At 42.6% G+C, this 19,586-nt stretch overlaps 1 protein-coding gene across 3 annotated transcripts in view; it reads right to left on the reverse strand.

Annotated features, from left to right (window-relative positions):
- Positions 1-3,196: 3,196 nt before the first annotated feature.
- Positions 3,197-19,586, reverse strand: part of rin (ras GTPase-activating protein-binding protein 2) — a 95,767-nt gene continuing 79,377 nt past the window's right edge. For all 3 annotated transcript variants that reach the window (XM_080280333.1, XM_080279902.1, XM_080280880.1), the window contains 2 exons: positions 7,240-7,386; positions 3,197-4,140 (listed from right to left, as the gene is read on the reverse strand). In XM_080280333.1, coding sequence (XP_080136459.1) covers positions 3,904-4,140; positions 7,240-7,386 — 384 coding nt within the window. In that variant the 3' untranslated portion in view covers positions 3,197-3,903. The remainder of the gene's footprint in view (positions 4,141-7,239; positions 7,387-19,586) is intronic.

Here is a 19,586-nt window from a genome sequence, read left to right on the forward strand (position 1 = left end):
TGAAGAAAATACAATGTTGTACAATAACTGCTTTGGTAGGGATATACTATACAAGCACATAGGTTAGAGAAATCCACACTAGCAGATGAAAGGATATACTTCAAACAGTTTCAGTGACTACTGTCACCCTCTTCTGTGAAAAAACAGATGATGATTGGTAAATTATACCACCTTGCTCTTTACTTCCACTGAAAGTGACAGTAGTTGCCGAAACTGTTTGGAATATATCTTTCTGTCTGCCAGTATTGATTTCTTTATCCTTCTTATGTTCATGACATCGTGGCTCTTCAGCAAAGACAGGCACATAAATAAACTTATTAGACAATAATAAAGATTCTGAGGATAACAAGCCAGAACAGGCCTCTAAACTACCTACTGGTACCTCACAGTTTGATTATGGCAACTGTTAAATTACTGTACAGTACCAAATGGCAATGCATACTTAATCTTTTATAAATGTAAAATTACACACAAAGTTTCACTCCATGGGTAACTAGCATCGTATCCTACATATCTGAATTTAACTAGATTAGAACAGCCTTTCTAAGCTTCATTCTTTCCTCTTCTTTCTGCCTATAGGTGACTCTACAATGAGTGACATGCCAAATGGTTTCCTGTACACCAGGAAACCATTTGCTATGCTGGATGGTAACCATTTAACCAAGATGCCTGGTGGTTTAGTGGGCAGTTAAGGTGCTCCAATTAGCTTGAGACTGTGCAGGTTTCTATCCAAGGGGTGGTTAGGGTTTATTGTTCACATTATGCCACTCAAGGATGAGTGAGGCTCGTTACTCTCACCTCAAATGTCAGGGCCAACTTCCCTAGCCCCGGACTCCTATGCTCCTCATGGGGCAACACAGTATTAGATGAAGGATTGATGGACAGAAAATAACACCAATGAAAACTTTAGATTGTATATTATAAAGGTCCTGTACAGGACTAGGATATGACTTTCAAACACAGTGGGGCTGGAACCAATGACATGCACTCTCAGTTAATATCTAAACAAAGTTTGTGAAACATGTCAATAATATGGTATTGTCCCTGGGTGAATATGTTTATTATTAACAATAATTATGCATCTCTGAAGATTATAACAAACAAGAAACCACATTCAATCATACCGGAAATTATAACAATTTCATTTTCATATTTATTTTGTACTTCATTCGGGAACGGAATTTCACTTTAGTCTGAGGTATTAGCCAGACTGAAGTGTATTCTTGATATCTCACCAGGGTTGAGCAAAATCAATGTAAGGTAGGCATGGTGTCCCTCAGTCCAACAGACTGGTCTCATATCAGCCAAAGTGCCCCCAGCCCCTTAAGTAATTGTAAAAGATATTACCGCAACAAAATTACTAACATCACAGTCTATTCATTCACTCACGACCCAAAAATTTACTGCCTGATCAGAAACAAGGGGCCTGGAGCTAAGCTACTTGGTCTAGAAACTTGAAGCAAGGTTGACCAGTCCCTTATATATGGAAGTAATTAACCCTTACCATCCCCAGGACACAGATCAGTAAGAGTCACAGCTGGCTGATATGTCTTAACTCATCAGACCATCTGGCAGCTATATGCTGGTTATGTGGTTACCACTCAGCCTTCTTCACCTAACCTAAATCAACAAGGATGATAAGAGGCAGATATGAAAAGAGGCTTTTATTTCTCACTTTCATTCCTCTGCATTTGTTGTCACAAAAGATGTTTACCAGGAGGAGCTGCAAGAATTACTTCATAAATAATGTGGTAGCAAAAAAGCATTCTAACTAGCAGAATACCTTCTATAAAACCAAATTCAGATTAATCACGTTCCCAAGAATTAGTTATGATATTCTCTGGGCATGCTTTAGTTTCATTTTTTTGAAATAGCTTAAATTTAAAATATATCTTTTACTGTGATCAATTACTGATATGAACCACACCTTAAAAGAAACTAATGCTTTCCTGAACATGACCTTGAGCTATACCGTTTCTCTACAATTTGGGTGAATATCCGAGGTCAAGTAACAACCTCTCGATGTGGGGTTGGGTAATCATGTACAGTAATGCTTAACCCTTTTCCTACCATGGATGCACTTGGGTGTTTTATTCAAGCTAAATCCACACCATATTTTTTTCAACTGAGGGTATTTCTAGCAGTCCAGAGGATAACATATATAATCTTCAACCCCCAACTACTAAAACAGCTTCAGCTGAACAAAATCGACTTGTGCCAACCCAAGTAAAATGACTAAATGCATCCACTGAAGGTGAATGGGTTATTAATAGTGTACAATCAAACATGGACCAGGTTGAAGCTGTCAGTACATGCAGTGATTTTCACTACACCAGACAGTTGCTCTCATACTATCTAAACTAATATCACATATCTGCAAATCCAACTATCATGGGAACCTGCCACTAGAACACAACCAATAACAAAAAAGGTAATAAAAAATAAATAAATTAAAAAAAAAAGGAGTGAAATACAGCACTACTGTAATACTGATTCATACATGAAATAAGAAATAAATCCTTCAATTTTTGAAATTCAATGCATGCACCAATGACTTCTGACTCCAGTCCTATGGAATGAAACAAATTTGATAATGATGCAACAGTGTTGATGGTGATAAGGCTCTTAGTTACCTCTTGCATACATCTTAGAAATGCTTTGGGGTGGTTATAATTCACACGTGTAGTATAAATAGTGTACCAGCTTTCCATTTGGTGAAAACTCTCACTACAACAAATGACACTTAAATTGAGTACAACATAACAAGTGATCCTATGATATTTACTGGAATAGTGTATGTGACCTTGTACAGGTAAATTTTTAAAATGCTCCTCCAGTTACATTTCTTCTATGAGCAGCTGATTGAAAAGTAAACTAACACACAAATTCACCCACAACAAATATATATATATATAATAATAATAAAATGGAAAAAAAAAAAGTGGTAATGCAGATTCACACTCGGCCAAGAATGGAATGCGTCACTTTAGCTGTAATGCCCGACGCCTTAGGTGCTGGCCGAGGCATCACTGGCATCACTTGGGAGATATGCGGTTCAGCGTCTGGGGATAAAGTGGACTAAACCACACCAATCTTCTGTAGCCAGGTACTAAACCAGCACCAGACCTGAGCTGATGCTACGAAGATTATAAATTAAAACAGTAACGCATTATTTAAAAAAAAAAAAAAAAAAAAAAATCATATAAGGATCAGCCCACTGAAGATTTGTATCCACTTGTTCCCTTCATTATTGAAATTTCAAAGATTATGTGTTGCTTTTGTAACAGACAAGCACAAAAAACTTTGTTTCAATCCTGACTAGTAGCTGTTAAAAAGGGAATGTCCTGGTAATCACACTAACATTTTGTATTGTTACCAAATACGAGTAAATTACTATTGAGATTGAATTCCATCACAACCAACCAGACTGGAAGGTTATTATTATTTATACATAAAACAAGTATATATATCAAGGGAGGCACTAGGTCTAAGTACAGTCATCATTGGAAAATGTTTGTGTTCACAAAATGGAAATCAATCAGGTTATTCTAAAACAGTTACCGAGAGAGGTGGGAGTAACTAAATTACAAAAGAAGCCACTTAAGTTATTGTGAAGTTTATTTTATTATTATTTTTTTGTTTTGTTTTGTTTACCATATCACTAATTCTTTTGTCATCACCTCAAGCACCAGTATTTCCAAGCGGCCACCGTCTTAGCAGTAATGTTATCGAACGGCACGAGAGTTCACCGACAAGCACACCACAGAGTTGACCAGCGGCCGGACTGAAGGTTTAGTGTTAACTGCAGCATTCTTCCTTGCACACAACTTCCCCACAAATTCCTGTCTGGGTGCAGCCTAATATCCACACCTGGGGGAGGTCAAGTGACTACAATGGGTGGTATTAGCGGCGGGCAACAAAGGTGCCTCGGGGACCTCCAGGACCACCACGATTGCTGTCCCGGAAATTAGGTCGGCCACCACCACGACCCTGCATGCCTCCAGGTGGCCCCTGACGCATGCCACCACTACCACCCATGCCACCTCGGCCACTGTTGGGTCGACCCATCCCACTGTCCATTCGAAGTCTGGCTTTCTTCTCTTCCACATTCAGCCGATGGTCACCGTGTAGATGGATTGGCTGGAAAGCAATCAAATATTATTGTTACTACAATACATACCTTTTCACATGAGAGGGGAAAAGAATATTAACCACAAGTTTCTTATAAGCAGTAACAGAAAAATTTCATGATCTCTACTCACCCCCTTTTTGTCACCTTTTCTTATAACCAAGAAAAATACTGGTGGTATTCTGGATCATCTATGTACAGTGATAACACTCTAATGGTCTTGTTTACTTCCATGTCACTGAAGACACACATATAAAGCTTATGAACAGTTAATACAGCAAACACACCTCTAGAAAAAATCAGTCTAACTCACCAAAAACCACTAATTACACTTATCCAGATCATTAATGATTCTATTACCTTATTCTTCACTTGTCAGGATCAACCTTTTAACAATACTAAATACTGTATCCACTGTATGCAATGTCTGACCATCATCATCCTGGCCTCTTTTCCCACATAAGGATGTGGTGAGGTACAGTCCAGAAAGCAAGGAGAGAAAGCATGAGGGACAACTATTAACAGCTTGTTCAGTGAAAAGAACCAGACATTTCACACACCATTCAGGCCCCTGGGATCTTTGCCTATATCTCACAGGCCTGTACATCTGCTGACTCCCCCTCCCCCCTCCCTCCAACTTATAGATACATTTTTACATAACATGCTAGTTAAGAGCAAATGTGTTAACCATCAAGTTAATCAAAGGGTTGCCAAACACTAATCATGTGCTATAGCTCATACTTCATCTGGCCAATCTATGTTTTTACTAATAAATCAATTCCTTTACTGTACATACCAGGTACCATACTAACTTTACAAACTTTTATTACAGCCTCTTGGATAACCTAAACACAGTATCAGCTCTTGACAAGCAGATAACAAGTCCTTTCAAGACCAAATGACTGAAAAGCTGAGCAGAATATTAAGGCTGCCCTGAACTGCCTACCAGCAACAGAAAACACTAAATAAATCCAAAACAACTAGCTGACCTGAAGTCAAGTTACTATGCAATTTCTTAATATACTATAATTTATAGCTGGCTCAAAGGCAAGGGTAAGGAGTGGTTGGAGGAAGTTCAGGGAGCTGTTGCCTATTCTAACGCTGATAAGGCTCTGAGCTCTCCCTCCATGCTAAGAAATCCTCGCATGTAGAACGTGTTAGGAGTGCAACCTTGTAGTGAGAGCTGGGCAGTAGAAGAAGAGGATATTCATATGCTTGAACATACCAAAATGACAATAGATGGATATCTAGTGCATCCATGAGTGCGACACACAGGGGTAGTCGTGAGGACAGGACTTGAATGTATTGGTGTTGTGATCAGGAGGGGTAGACTGAGATGGTCTGCACAAGCTGATAGGATGAAAGATTAAAGTGTGTGTGTGTGTGTGTGTGTGTGTGTGTGTGTGTCTGTGTGTGTGTGTGTGTGTGTGTGTGTGTGTGTGTGTCTGTGTGTGTGTGTGTGTGTGTGTCTGTGTGTGTGTGTGTGTCTGTGTGTGTGTGTGTGTGTGTGTGTGTGTGTGTGTGTGTGTGTGTGTGTGTGTGTGTCTGTGTGTGTGTCTGTGTGTGTGTGTGTCTGTGTGTGTGTGTGTCTGTGTGTGTGTGTGTCTGTGTGTGTGTGTGTGTGTGTGTGTGTGTGTGTGTCTGTGTGTGTGTGTGTGTGTGTCTGTGTGTGTGTGTGTCTGTGTGTGTGTGTGTCTGTGTGTGTGTGTGTCTGTGTGTGTGTGTGTCTGTGTGTGTGTGTGTCTGTGTGTGTGTGTGTCTGTGTGTGTGTGTGTGAGAGAGAGAGAGAGAGAGAGAGAGAGAGAGAGAGTTTCATGACAGAAGAGTTGAGAGGTCAGATGAGACTGGATTATACTGGTGTCAGAGAGTGAGAGAGAGTGGGGCTAGGTTTATGATGAAAGAGTTGAAAGGTCAGATGGGACTGGAGTGTATTGGTGTTGTGATGAGGAGAGGCAGATTGAGAAGGTCTGGGCATGAGGAGAGGATGGGGGATGATAATTAGGTGCAGAAAATCTATCTATCTATCTACTGCCAGATGCCTCAATCCTGTTTGGGGTGGCCACAAACAAATTGCCTCCACGTCGCCCTGTCCCCCGCCATTTCACTGCCCTGCTCCCATCTCACACTCCCCTCTCTCATATACCCCTCCGCCCAATCCCTCCATCTCATCCTCTGCCTCCCCCTCCCTCTTCCCCCCTCCATCTCACTCACATACACTCTCTTCGTCAGTCTTTCACCTTCCATCCTCTCCACATGGCCAAACCACCTCAGTGTGTTCCTCATAACGCTTCCTATCACATCCACATCCACACCACAACGCTCCTTTATATCCTCATTCGTCAGCCTGTCTCTCCATTAACTCCACAGGCTCCTCTTAAATAACTCATTTCCACTGCTCTCACTCTTGACTTGTGCCCTTCCAACAACGTCCAAGCTTTACTTCCATACGTTAGAGTTGGTATCACAATACTGTCATGTAGTAACTTTTCACTTCCATGCTCACTTCCCTGTTTCTTATCACTGCTTTCAAAGAACCAGCAACCTTTCTTCCCTACTGTACCCTTTCAAGCACTTCACCCTCCAAACCTCCATCCTTACTCATCACACTACCCAAGTACTTAAACGTACTCACATTTTCCGATTCCTCACCATCCAACCTCGCTGTACATTAACTGACTTCACCTCTCTCAAAGACAATCAGAAAATGAGAAGTGTTAATGTTGGGGGTAGGGTAGCGAGAGGTTGACCAAAAAAGACCTGGGACGAGGTCATTGACTGTGACCTCAGGGACATGGGGCTAAGTAGGGAAGCTGCCAAAGATCGAGCAGTATAGACAGTCATCATTAGGTGACCAACACTGATGCACGCATGCATGTTGGGGGGGGGGAATCCTCAGGCCTCTTCCCACTTATAAATGCATCTAAAATAGGGATTTATGATGGGAGATGCTAAATCAAACAAAAAACTTTTTAAAATATGAAGTGAAATTTCACAGCTTTCCAAATTTCACAGCTTTCCAACTCTGCAAGTGACAACTCCCTATTTTTACAACTGTTGTGGAAAGTAGTTTGCCTTATAATTTCTGACCCAAGAGAGAAATTTTAACTTACTCGATTGTTGAGGACTCGCATGACGGAACTCTCTTCCTCAAAAGTGATGAAGCCAAAGTTGGGGACCTGACCCTTGTTAGGACCTGTCTTGCTCTTAGCTGTGTTTATCCGGATGTCAACAATCTTGCCAAACTTGGAAAATTCAGCCTGTAAGCAAACAGTAAATGTTAACTTACTATGAAGCTACAAAGCCTTTTAATTAACCCTGTCGCACACCAGAAGTTTCCAGTAAGTTTCTGAGCCAGGAACGAAACCAAAACCCCGCTTAGGCTACCTCCGCTCATGCAGATAGGAAAAAGATTCTAAGGCCAAATTTACCCTCAGAAAATGCTTATATTGTTATAAATCATAGCCCATCATCTTCGCTGATGTTTATACTATACTTTATATATATATATACAGTATGAAAGAATAAATAAACAGAAACGAAGCAAGAATAAAGCTTATTTAGGTGAAAACTAGCTTCTAATAACTTCCCAACATCACTGCACAAAATTTTTCCCAGGATGCACAACTGCCAAGTACATGTCTATGTGCAGAATTTCATGAGCTTTGTAATGAGCACAGTGGCAATTTGATAAGCCCAATAGTTTTGAGTAAATCGGGGGTGGGGGGGTGGGGGGAGATTGCCTAAAAAGGTCTGATTTGTTTATCCTTTCTTGTGTTGACACTGTAACAAACATATGTATAAATTATTTCCAGTTTTGTAACTCAAAGGTTAAGGAAGCCCATGATATAATAGACCTTGTTATAACCCTTATTGTTATTGAGAAAACAAATTTTGAAAAATTAGGACGGGTTGGACGCAGTAACAGCACAGAAGCTTGTGCCCGTAGGCTGAGTATGTTTGTGTTTTGAAACTTTTCACAAAATAATAATAATTGGCACACATATGTTAATCTGCTTTATAAAAGTATGCATAAAAATCATCAGCTTGCTCATACTTTCTTCGGATTTTTGATGCGACCTATACTTTCCGAGTAAAATGCCTGAGAGATAAAACAATGAAAGGCACCACATCTTCCCTATGAGAATATATAGTAAACACACACATTTATACTTACGATACACAGTATAAAAACTAGACAAATAAGCTGGTTACTCACATCCTCTAGCAGTGTTGTAATGCTTCTGGAATGTAGAAACAGAGTTGCAGAGAGGAGGAAAGGTGCAATCACAGCCTCTCTCTCTCTCTCTCTCTCTCTCTCTCTGTGTGTGTGTGTGTGTGTGTGTGTGTGTGTGTGTGTGTGTGTGTGTGTGTGTGTGTGTGTGTGAGAGAGAGAGAGAGAGAGAGAGAGAGAGAGAGAGAGAGAGAGAGAGAGAGAGAGAGAGATTTATTGCTGTATGCTTTCATCAATATAGTACTGATGAAAGCATGGTCCTGTGCAGAGAGGCACATCACAAACAGGACATATATAGCTGTGTCCTGCCTCCTCTTGTGCAAATAGCACAGCAAGCACCGCAGCGTTTTCCTGCCAGGGATTCTTTCCAGAGTGTGGTGCAGAGTAGAGTCCCAGCATGTCTTATTGTTGACATATCGACGGTGCATGGACAGTGGTGCTTCTCCATCTCCTTGCCTCCGTACTCCTGCTGGAGGTGCAGTGGCAGGAGCTGGCCGAGTAACTCCTGATAGACCAGCTACTGCAGGAGATGGGGCAATGGTTGCAGGTACAGCTGAGGCTGCTGTTGATGGAGTGGTTGCTGCAGGTACTGGTGCTCATCGTCGTGAGGGAAGGTCAGGTGCATGGTGGAGGACAAGACTCGATGCAGGCCACTCCTCCCCCCCAAATGCCAAGAGCTTGTGGTATATGTGCTCTTGGAATTCAAGAAGTCATAGGCCTGTTGGTGTTCTTCTTGTACAGGGTGTAGGCAGGGCCATGTGTATGACATAAAAGGACATTTTCTTCGTTCACTTGACCATTCTCCTTTGGGTGGGGTAGTACTGGATCATCTGATCGAAATGATCCACCCTGCCCATGTGCCAATTGTAGTCCTCCACCATGACTGGCTTGTTTATGGTCTTGATGATGTGGTGGAATTTGTCATCTGGAGCCTTGACCTTCCCATGCACCTACTTAGGGATGGTGGTGTTGCTGTGGAAAGTGGACACCATACTTACAACACACTTGTCTTTCCACAACAACACCATAACACTGTCCTTGTGCCTAGCTTGCACTCCATCATCAGGAAGGCATTTAGCACTGCTGAAGTCCTGTAGCTCCCATGGTGCTCCTCTTGCAAGCCGTACCGTGCCACACACATACACTTTCTCACTGAAGAGGCATTCACACAGTGATACAAAGATGTAATAATTGTTCATATATAACTTGTATCCTTTGTCCTTCAAAGGTTCATTCAGGCCCCACACTGTGTTCGACTGTCCTCGGGTATGGCGAGACTACTGAAAGCATGAGAGTGCTTCAGGATGGCCCAGAAGTGCTTTCCACTCATTATCCGCCAAAATATGGGGTAATCACGTACCTCTGTGGACTCCCAATAGTGTCTTATGGTTGGCAGGTCACAAATCCCCATGAGAATGTATAACCCGAGGAACCTGGCCATCTCCACTTCACTGCAGAGGTACCAAGCATCTAGTGCAGTCCCCAGGAATTTTGCATAGTTGTCTGTTTCAACCATCAAATAGGTCAGCAACTCCCGGGTAAAAAAAAGTTGAAAATACTGGAGTGGCACTGCTGATGCTGCCACTCGTAAACCTGGAGGTAAACCTGGAGCTTCAGTGAAGGAGCCTGTATTGGGTGTAAATGACCCAGAACTCCAGGTACCACCCTGACGGTCTTCACCTGGGGAAATGCTTAGCTCTGTAAGTGTGTGGCACACACGACCCCGAGCCATACGACTACCTCATGGGTGCCCACCGCTACCTCACCGAGGTCCACGCCGCCCTCGTCTTTGTGGTGGGGAGGGAGATGGTGATGATGATTGTGTTGATGAAGGTTCTGGTGATGGTAGTGGTGGAAATGGTTGTTTTGCTCCTGCTGCTGATGATGATGGCTGAAATTCAGGTGGAAATGAAGTTTGAAGAGGGCAGTGACTTTGATGATTTGGTAGGGGAAGATGAGACAGATGAATCTTGGATGGGTGGTGAAATGTGGGCAGGTTGGAGTATAGTGAGAGTATAGGGTGATTGTGGGGGTAACGAGCTCTGTGTTTGCAGTGGGGGGGTGGAAGAGAGGTGGCAATAAGAGGCATCTGTCTCCATTGTGATGGTGGTAATGGTGATTACAGTGGTGGCGATAATGGACGTGGCCATGAATGCAGATAAAGGTTTATCATGTCCCCTGAGGGAAGGATTAGATCTCCCTCTCCTCTCCCTCTCTCTCTCCTTCTTACCCCAGTCATTCTCAAATTCACTCTCCCCAGATTCTTTGTCTGTGTCCTCCTCACTTTCAGTTTCACTGAATAAATATTTCAAATACTCCTCCTCGGATAACCCTCTCCCTGCCATTGTGGTTAGTTCAGTAAAAAAAGGGAATGGTCGTGTGTGGTTATGGATTTTAAATTTGGATTTCTCTGAAAAAAAAATATATATTAAAAAAAAAAAATTAAACACCTTCTTCACTGACACACTGCACTATGTAACACACTATCACTATAATACACGTAAGGTATGGACGGGTGATGTAACAGAAAACGAGAAGATGGCCAGCCACACGGTAACACACCCTCCTTGCCTGACTGCCAAGAGGACACTGAGCTAATAATAGGCCGCTTGTCCTTGTGACAGGCTTGTGAGTGTTGCCATATATTTCCCTCAGACCTGGCCACCCTAACCTATGACTCACCAAAATTTGGTGCACTTTCAGCCACAGGAAAAGTTTCTACAATCATTTATAGGGAAATTGCATCATAGTGCATCATCGGTTACTCTTCAGACTGCAAGAACTTTGGCTCATAATGCATCATCGTGCACAAGGAGGTTAATATTCAACTAAAAAAACAAACACCAAAAAAGCATGACAAACATCTACAACAAGCTCACATACTTTTTAAACATTGTACAGTTACAATCTTTTCCCACAGATCTTCATATCTTCCTCTTCCTGTATCACCTTCATCTTTCCTATCCAACAATACCATTTTATACTCATCAACCTTCAGATTCATCATACAACTTCAGCAACTCAAAATTTTGTCTCAACACCCAGGGTTGTTTTTTATTCATAACGAATCTGTGGATGAAGAAGCCACAGTAGGTAAGCACTTAAAATTTGAGGATTCAAACTACTGCACAATAAGCACATGATCTTAACTGACACCAAAGGGTTCCCATTAATGGGGTGTGTCAGATAGATAAAATCAAGAATGGGAAAGTACCGTATTAACCCTGGATAGCAAATCAATTTTGAGATGTATGCAGTAGGTAATACTGGGTGTGGCAGCATCCCAGAGGGAAAAAATTCACCAAATATCAGCTAATCAATATAGCAGAAACCTGATTTAACAGACTTATTCAGCCAATCCTTATTCCATTATCTCGGATTTTCCCCAAAATCGAGTTCTGTAACCAAGGCTCAATATGATGGAAATTTTTTTTGCTATTTTAAGGTACTTTCTGCTAAATCCTTGAAGGCAACGATCAAATTCCTGACTATGTGCACCCAAAACTTGCAAACTGTGCTAACTCTCAATGCTACACATAGCAGCCTGAACTCGTAAGTAACAGCCCCACTTATATGCATTATTGTGTACATGTTAACAGTGATACATACAGTAAGGGCCTAGTAATAAAATATTCAAGCATAAGGAATAAGGTGAGGATAGTCGTGAACCAAACAATACAGTAAATAGGAATAGTAAACTACAGTAAGGCTTACCTCCAACAGTAAGGGTTCTGCACTTCTTATGGAAATATGCCTGACACAGGCAGCCACGCTAGCCCAGCTGAACCAGTGTCAAGCCTGGGGATGGTTTACTCACTGTCAGAGTCACCCCTCCATCAACCCTCGAGGTGGTACAGGGGTGATACAGAGGCTGGGAAGCATCGAGCATAGAACTCCATCTTCTCAATTATTTCCAATTTCTGGGCAAGAGAAAGCCTCACCCTCTCCTTCTTTTCCTGAACCTTATGGCAGCGTCACACTGGGACAAAAGTGGCTAACATGCGAGCCAGTTTTGCGACACGCTAGCCAAACTGACTCACGGTGAGCGAGATTTCGCTTCCGTGGCGAAATGGATAACAATTCTCGCTCACAGCTTGTTGGTGGGATTAGAACTCAAATGAGCCTATATTAATTTTGTAATTGGTGAGAAAATATTCTGTTATTCACAGGTGGAAACTTTAACTAAAATTGTTAAATGAAAAGGACCCTATTGACACAAATAAGGGACAGACAGTATGAAATAAATGAAAAGGAACCAGAGAATGAGGAACTAGAAGTGAGTATGTAAATACAATTCAATTCATGTGGTTTTTATTCACTTTTACTTTTTTCTTGTAACACAAAATAAACATTCAGACACTCAGGTGACCAGCCCGCAGAGGCTATCTGTTTTGTCTCCAAACAACAAGTAAAAATCAGATTTTGATATGGATCCTGCAGCAAGGAAAACTCTAGTAGACTGCTTTATGGCTCTGGAGTTGCTAAAGTACGTTAAGAGGTTGCAGAAACTGAGGAAAAGGGAGTGGGTACTCCATGGTGGTTTCTTTACAAATGACCATAAGGTGCCAAGGCAGACGACACTGTTAGCCGTTTCGGCTCGCAAAAACACACGTGTGATGGACATTCAACTCTGCTAGCCGTTTTGGCCCGCAAAACTGGCTTGAATGTTAGTCACTTTTGGTCTAATGTCATACCACCTTTAGGCATGGCTATAAAAGCTTTGGTTCACTGGGACGTGCGCACACATACGCGCACGCGCGCACACACACACACACAAAAACAAGACTGTAATACCAATGCAAGGCCGCATGCGCATGGAGCAGTTGTTTACAGTTTTGGGATCACGTGAAGACTGCACGGGCCGAGCATCATCGCCGAGTCCCCACTGCTACGCAGGCAGCTTGGTGGGGATGAGTGGCAACACAGCACACGACTGGTCGGGGGAATGTTTACAATATGGGCTCAATGACGCACTCGATTTATGGGACTTTTTCTGGTTACTCGGTGGTTTCTTGAATAGAATTTCCTTAACAGAATTACACCCACTTTATTGGAAATTTTTCTTTAAAGGGGGGGGGGGGGGGGGGGGGGGGGGGGCAAGTTTCCATTACCTCAGGTACACTAAATTTATGTTTGATGAATTGAGGTTCTACTATACAGTAATCCCTCCACTATCCGATGTAACAGAGCCAAGGGCATGTCCAGACAGTGGGCCCCTGCCTCCTGGACTGGTACTTATGGACCCTAACCCAGCCTAACTCAGAAAACCACCTACATAACTCTCTACCAAACATGCATAGCATCTACTTAAGACCCTATTGACACAAATAAGGGACAGACAGTATGAAATAAATGAAAAGGAACCAGAGAATGAGGAACTAGAAGTGAGTATGGAAAATATTTAGCAGTGTACAGGGCACTTACAACACGTCCGTGGCTGTTTGTTCCGAAGGGTAACCCACCTCCTCTAAGGGTCTGGCAGTGGTTAAAATGCTCTTGAAGCACATACAGTACTCCAGTGTTGTACTGCACTTAATCCTTTACATTGTGAGTTATAACTAGTTAACACTGCACATACTGTTCTTGATTGCACCATGCCAGTTTCAACTGCCAGTTTACACTGTACTTAATCACTGCACTATGAATTCTAATTTCATAACACTGCACAACACTGTAAATTCCCATGTGGTCTAGTGGCGAGGTATTGCAGTTTATTCACAAAAACGAGCACGTGCGGCATCCACTGAATGAGAGTCTAGTCAGGGTGGTAGTTAGGTGATAACTGGGGAGGCCGGGAGGGATGGGGAAAGCAAGCAGCGAGGGTAAACACAGCTGGTCAGCGCTGTGCGCCAATTTCCCAGGCAGGACGAGACGGATGGGCGGTCTCCTAACAACCGTAGCCCCTGTTACCTATACAGTCAATAGCAACCTGGTGTAAGTGGGCAGTTGTGAAGTTCCTTCCAGGGGGTGGTGGGTTGGACTGTTCTGCCAGACAGATGGCCTCACGGTCAGTATATCACCATGAGTACTTGAAGAATAAGCAGTTGATGTATATGCAACCCTCTGAGAAATTTCAGGGGGGGGGGGGGGTCCAAAGGCCTGGGCCCAAAATGTCCAGTAAATGGGGAGTCTGGATAGTGGGTGTCCGAATAGTACAGGGATGACTGTATTTTGAAAATTCTTGTTATAAAGGACACACTGAAAGTGTGCAGTAACTTTCGAAGCCTAAACAAAGACAGATCTACTATAACGGGTTACTGAAACATATGATGGGAAAAAATTTACATTTTGGGGGGAAATACCTAAACTTTTCCATGGTCATCCCAGCTGCTCCAGGCCTGGTTGTGTAGCCACAACTGCAGACAAGCCAAACGAAATGTTGTCCCCCTCCCTTTTTTTTCTTGGCAGAAAGATATATGAAATTCCACATGGTACTCAGGGATGAGTGAGGCTGGTCACTCTCATTTTAAATGTCAGGACCAACTTGCCTAGCCCCGGGCTCCTAACCTCCTCATGAGGCAACGAAGGATTGGATGATGGATGGATGGGTGGATAATATTCCCTAAGTAAACCTTGTATAGGTGAACTTTATGTACTTTATGTATATACGTACGTATTTATTTATGTATTATGTCCATATTTATTCCATCCATCCATCATCCAATCCAGTGTTGCCCCATGAGAAGTGTTGAAGCCCGGGACTAGCTAAGTTAGTCCTAACATTTAAGATAAGAGCGACCAACCTCACTCATCCCCGAGTGGCATTACGTGAGCAATAAACCCCGACCACTCCTTGGATATACACCTGCACCGCTCAATCCAACTGGTGCACCTTGATTACCCACTAGACTATCAGGTGCCATCACCATCATCACCTAATCTTGTGCTGCCCCATGAGAAGTGTAGGCACCCAGGGCTATGCAAGCTGGTCTTGACATTTAACATGAGAGTGACCAGCCTCACTCATCCCTGGGTGGCATTACATGAGCATTAAACCCCAACCACCCCTTGGAAGTAAACCTACATTGGCTCAATCCAGTTGGAGCACCTTAATTACCCACTAAACCACTAGGCTTAGTTAATGTTTTCCTGGTGTATAGAAAAACATCTGCTTATCACTTAGTGTGGAGTCACCCATAGACAGAAGAAGGAGGAAGAATGAAGGAAATACAAAAATGGAAGGAAGACAAGAGGAATGGAAGAGAGGAAAGGGCAGGCATCCAAGAGCAGCACTACACTGAGTGAGTGATTTACATACATACAGTAGAAGCTCAATTTAACAAACATCGATTTACCGGATGCCTGAGATAATGGGATAATTTTTTCCAGTAATTTTTTGCCCAATTTAAAGGAAAATTTCCGTCAAAATAAGTATAATTCCGTAAATGAAATTCCGCCCCAAAAACCAACGAATTCCTAGAAAAAGTCCCGTAAATTGAGCACGTCATTGAGCCCTAACTAGAAACACTCCCCTGACTGGCGTTGTGTGGTGTTGCCACACGTCTCCACCAAGCTGCCTAAGTAGCAGCAAGGACTAAACGGTCTCAACTCTCCAACTCGAATTCTTCTCGCTCCTTCTGGCACCTTGCCAAAAACCTTCCTAAAACTTTATCTCATCATCCTTCCCTCCTCTTTTCTACTCTGATGGCTCTGTAGCTATTTCTTCTACTGATAAAGCAGATCTCTTTAGACCATTCCGGTGCTGTTCCTCCATCACTTCCTCCCTCTGACTTCCTCATGGCTGACATTAAAATTTCTTCAGCTGATGTATTTTCTGCCATCACAGGCCTCAATACTAATAAGGCATATGGGCCTGATGGAGTCCCTCCTATTGTTCTCAAGAACTGTGCTTACACCCTGCCTAGGCAAACTCTTTCGCATTTGTCTGTCAACTTGTACCTTTCCTTCTTGCAGGAAGTTTGCTCTCATTCACCCAGTCCCAAAGAAAGGTGACCATTCCCAACCCTCTAACTTTCGTCCAATTGCTTTAACATCCTGTATCTCAGAAGTTTTTGAGTCAGTTCTTAATAGAAAAATTTTAAAGCATCTTTCCTATTACAACTTTCTTTCTGATCGTCAGTATGGGTTCCGTCAGGGACACTCCACTGGCGATCCTCTCACCTACCTTTCAGACCCCTGGTCATCCTTCTTTCAGGACTTTGGCGAAAGCTTTGCCATTGCACTTGACATCTCAAAGGTTTTCGACTGAGTCTGGCATAAATCTTTAATATCCAAACTGCCCTCTTACGGTTTCTATCCTTCTACCTGTGCCTTCATTTCCAGCTTCCTTTCTGGTTGTTCTATAGCCGCTGTTGTGGACAGCCATCGTTCTTCTTCTAGATCTATTACAGTGGTGTTCTTCAGGGCTCTGTCCTATCACCAACTCTCTTCATTTTATTCATCAATGACCTAAGCTGTACATCTAACCCTATCCACTCATACGTTGGTGACTCCACCCTTCACCTTTCCATTCGGTTCCTGCAACATCCATCTCAGCTGTTACTTCAGCAAACAAGGGATGAGGCTATGGCACGCCTAATGTCTGACTTGGCTCGTACCTCTGGCTGGGGTAAAAATAATCTGGTTGTTATTAATGCATCAAAGACTCAATTCTTACACCTATCAACCTGACAAAATCTTCCAGAGGTATACCCACTAATGTTTAATAATACTCAGCTTAATCCTGCATCATCCTTGAACATGCTTGGGCTTTCATTTACTCAGGACTATCTTGGAAAGATCACATTACATCTCTTGTAAAATCTGCTGCCAAGAGATTACGTGTGCTAAGCCGACTCCATTCCTTCTTTATCCCTGCACAATTGTTGACTCTATACAGGGGTTTTATCAGCCCCTGTGTGGAGTACAACTCTCATGTGTGGGGAGGCTCCCCACATACAGCTCTTCTCAATACGGTCGAGTCAAAGGCTTTTCGCCTCATTAACTCTCCTCCTCTCACTGACTCCCTTCAACCTCTGTCTCTTCACCACACTGTTACATCTTTATCTCTTTTCTATCGCTACTTCAATGGTCACAGCTCCTCTGAACTGTCTGCATGTATTCCTCCACCTCTATGACAGGCGCATAGCACCTGTCTAGCAGCAAATTCTCATCCCTTTTCTGTCCAATTCTCTAATGCAAGAGTTAACCTCATTTATGCAACAGGTCAACTCTGGAACTGTCTTCCTCTGTCTGTATTTCCTGCTTCCTATGATCTCCAGGCTTTCAAACGCAGTGTGTCCAAGCATCTCGAAATGATCGGATCTTGAATTTGGCTCTCTCTTGTATTTTGTTTTTCTCTTGGAAGGAACAATTGCAGCCTTTGGTTCCTTCTTCCTCACACCAAAAAAAAAAAAAAAAAAAAAAAAAAAAAAACCACTCGTCCCAAGCAGTCTTCGCGTTATCCCTCAACTGTGAATGACTGTTCCACGTGTGTGCGGCTTTGCCTTGGTATTGTGGCCTTATCTGTGTCCCCACACCCACCCTGTGAACCAAAGTTTTTATGAACAATGTCTAAGGGTCATGATATGAAGGAGAGGGTGAGGCTTTCTCTTGTCCAGAAACTAGAAGCAACTGAGAAGATGGAGTGCCATCCCCGATGCTCCCCAACCCCTCTGTCACCCCTGTACTACCTCAAGTGCTGACAATGACTAAACCACCCCCAGGCCTCACATAGATTTGGGGGGCCAGTATGGCTACCTGTGTCAAGCATATCTGCAACAAGTGCAGAACCCCTACTTTTGGAGGTAAGCCTTCCTGTAGTTTACAATCTCTATTTACTACAGTAAAACCTCAATATAAAGGACTTCAACAGACTGGACTTCGCTTTCATCGGACTCGAGGAACTACCAGACTAAATTCCTATATATCGGAAAAAGTCCAACAAAGCCAGAGGTAGTCCAAACTGCCTGACCACTTCAGGTATGTTCACTATATAACAGACACATTTTTCAGTGTACAGTCCAGTATTATTAAATATATTAAAACCATCTGATTAATGTAGTGAAGTTATAATATGGCACAATACCACAATGTTTGTCAAACCAATTTAAAAACTGTTCATGCGATCTGGAGTAATGTCTGATATATCGCAAAAAGTCCGGGATAGCAGGGGGAAGTCCGGATGTCGCTTTTATCTGAATTTCACATTTTTCGGAATGGCTTGGGCCCCATACTGTTTGGTTCACTGCAATCCTCACCTTATTCCTTATCCTTGCATATTTTATTACTAGGTCATTACTGTATGTACCACTGTTAACATGTACAAAATAATGCATTTAAGTGTGGCTATTAATTATGAGTTCAGACTGCTGAGTGCAGCACTAAGAGTTACAATAGTTCGCTAAGTTTGGGTGTGCATTGTCAGGAACTCAGCATGACTGGTGCATTTAAGGATTTAGCAGAAAGTACCTCAAAATACCAGAAAAGATTCCCTTATATTAAGCCTTGGTTACGGAATTCAATTTTGCAAAAAATTCGAGAAAACAGAAAGGGGGCTGGATGAATTAGTTAATTAAATCGAGCATCTACTGTACTTATTTATTTATTTATTTATTTTTATTTTAGTTAGTCACAACAATCTTACTTACCGAAATTTGTTTACCTGAAAAATTTATGCACCTGAGGAGGAAATTCATTATTAGTTACACCAACATAACACAAAAATAATATTTTATTTCAGCATGAACTACTCACAATAGTTAATCAGGGGTGCTGCCACACCCTAAGCATATTGCTGGGTTGAACAAAGCCAAAAGTGCACACTTTATACTGCCACCCCCTGTGACCCCACACAGAACTTGGAAGGTAGATGGAGTCTCAGCCCCCTGCCTTGATAGGAAGTACGGATATCATAACATCGAAACACGGTGAGGTGCTGGTGCATCCCGCATTAGCTATCCAGGGTTAAGATAGGGATATGGACAAATACTCTATGGAACAGGCTACACATCCTTTTACACAGAAAGTTATTCATTCTCTGCTCCACCCCCTGCGTATGCGTGTATTCTCCACTTCCTTTACAAAATTTACCTTGTACAGTAGGTTACTGCTATGCATGGAGTCAATCTGCCACATTTTGAGACTCATCTCCCCTAACATCATCATCTGGACCTCCTTTCCCACCCTAGGGCAAGGTGAGGAGCAGCAATGTCCAGATAGCCCAAATATGCCCAATCCAATGGGCCACGCTTCCATTAACTCACACTTCGTCTCCAGAATCCTGGC

Source organism: Coenobita brevimanus, chromosome 1 (genome assembly GCF_032717465.1).
Source record: "Coenobita brevimanus isolate Jiangsu-jjx chromosome 1, ASM3271746v2, whole genome shotgun sequence".
In the NCBI taxonomy this organism is placed as follows: Eukaryota; Metazoa; Arthropoda; class Malacostraca; order Decapoda; family Coenobitidae; genus Coenobita; species Coenobita brevimanus.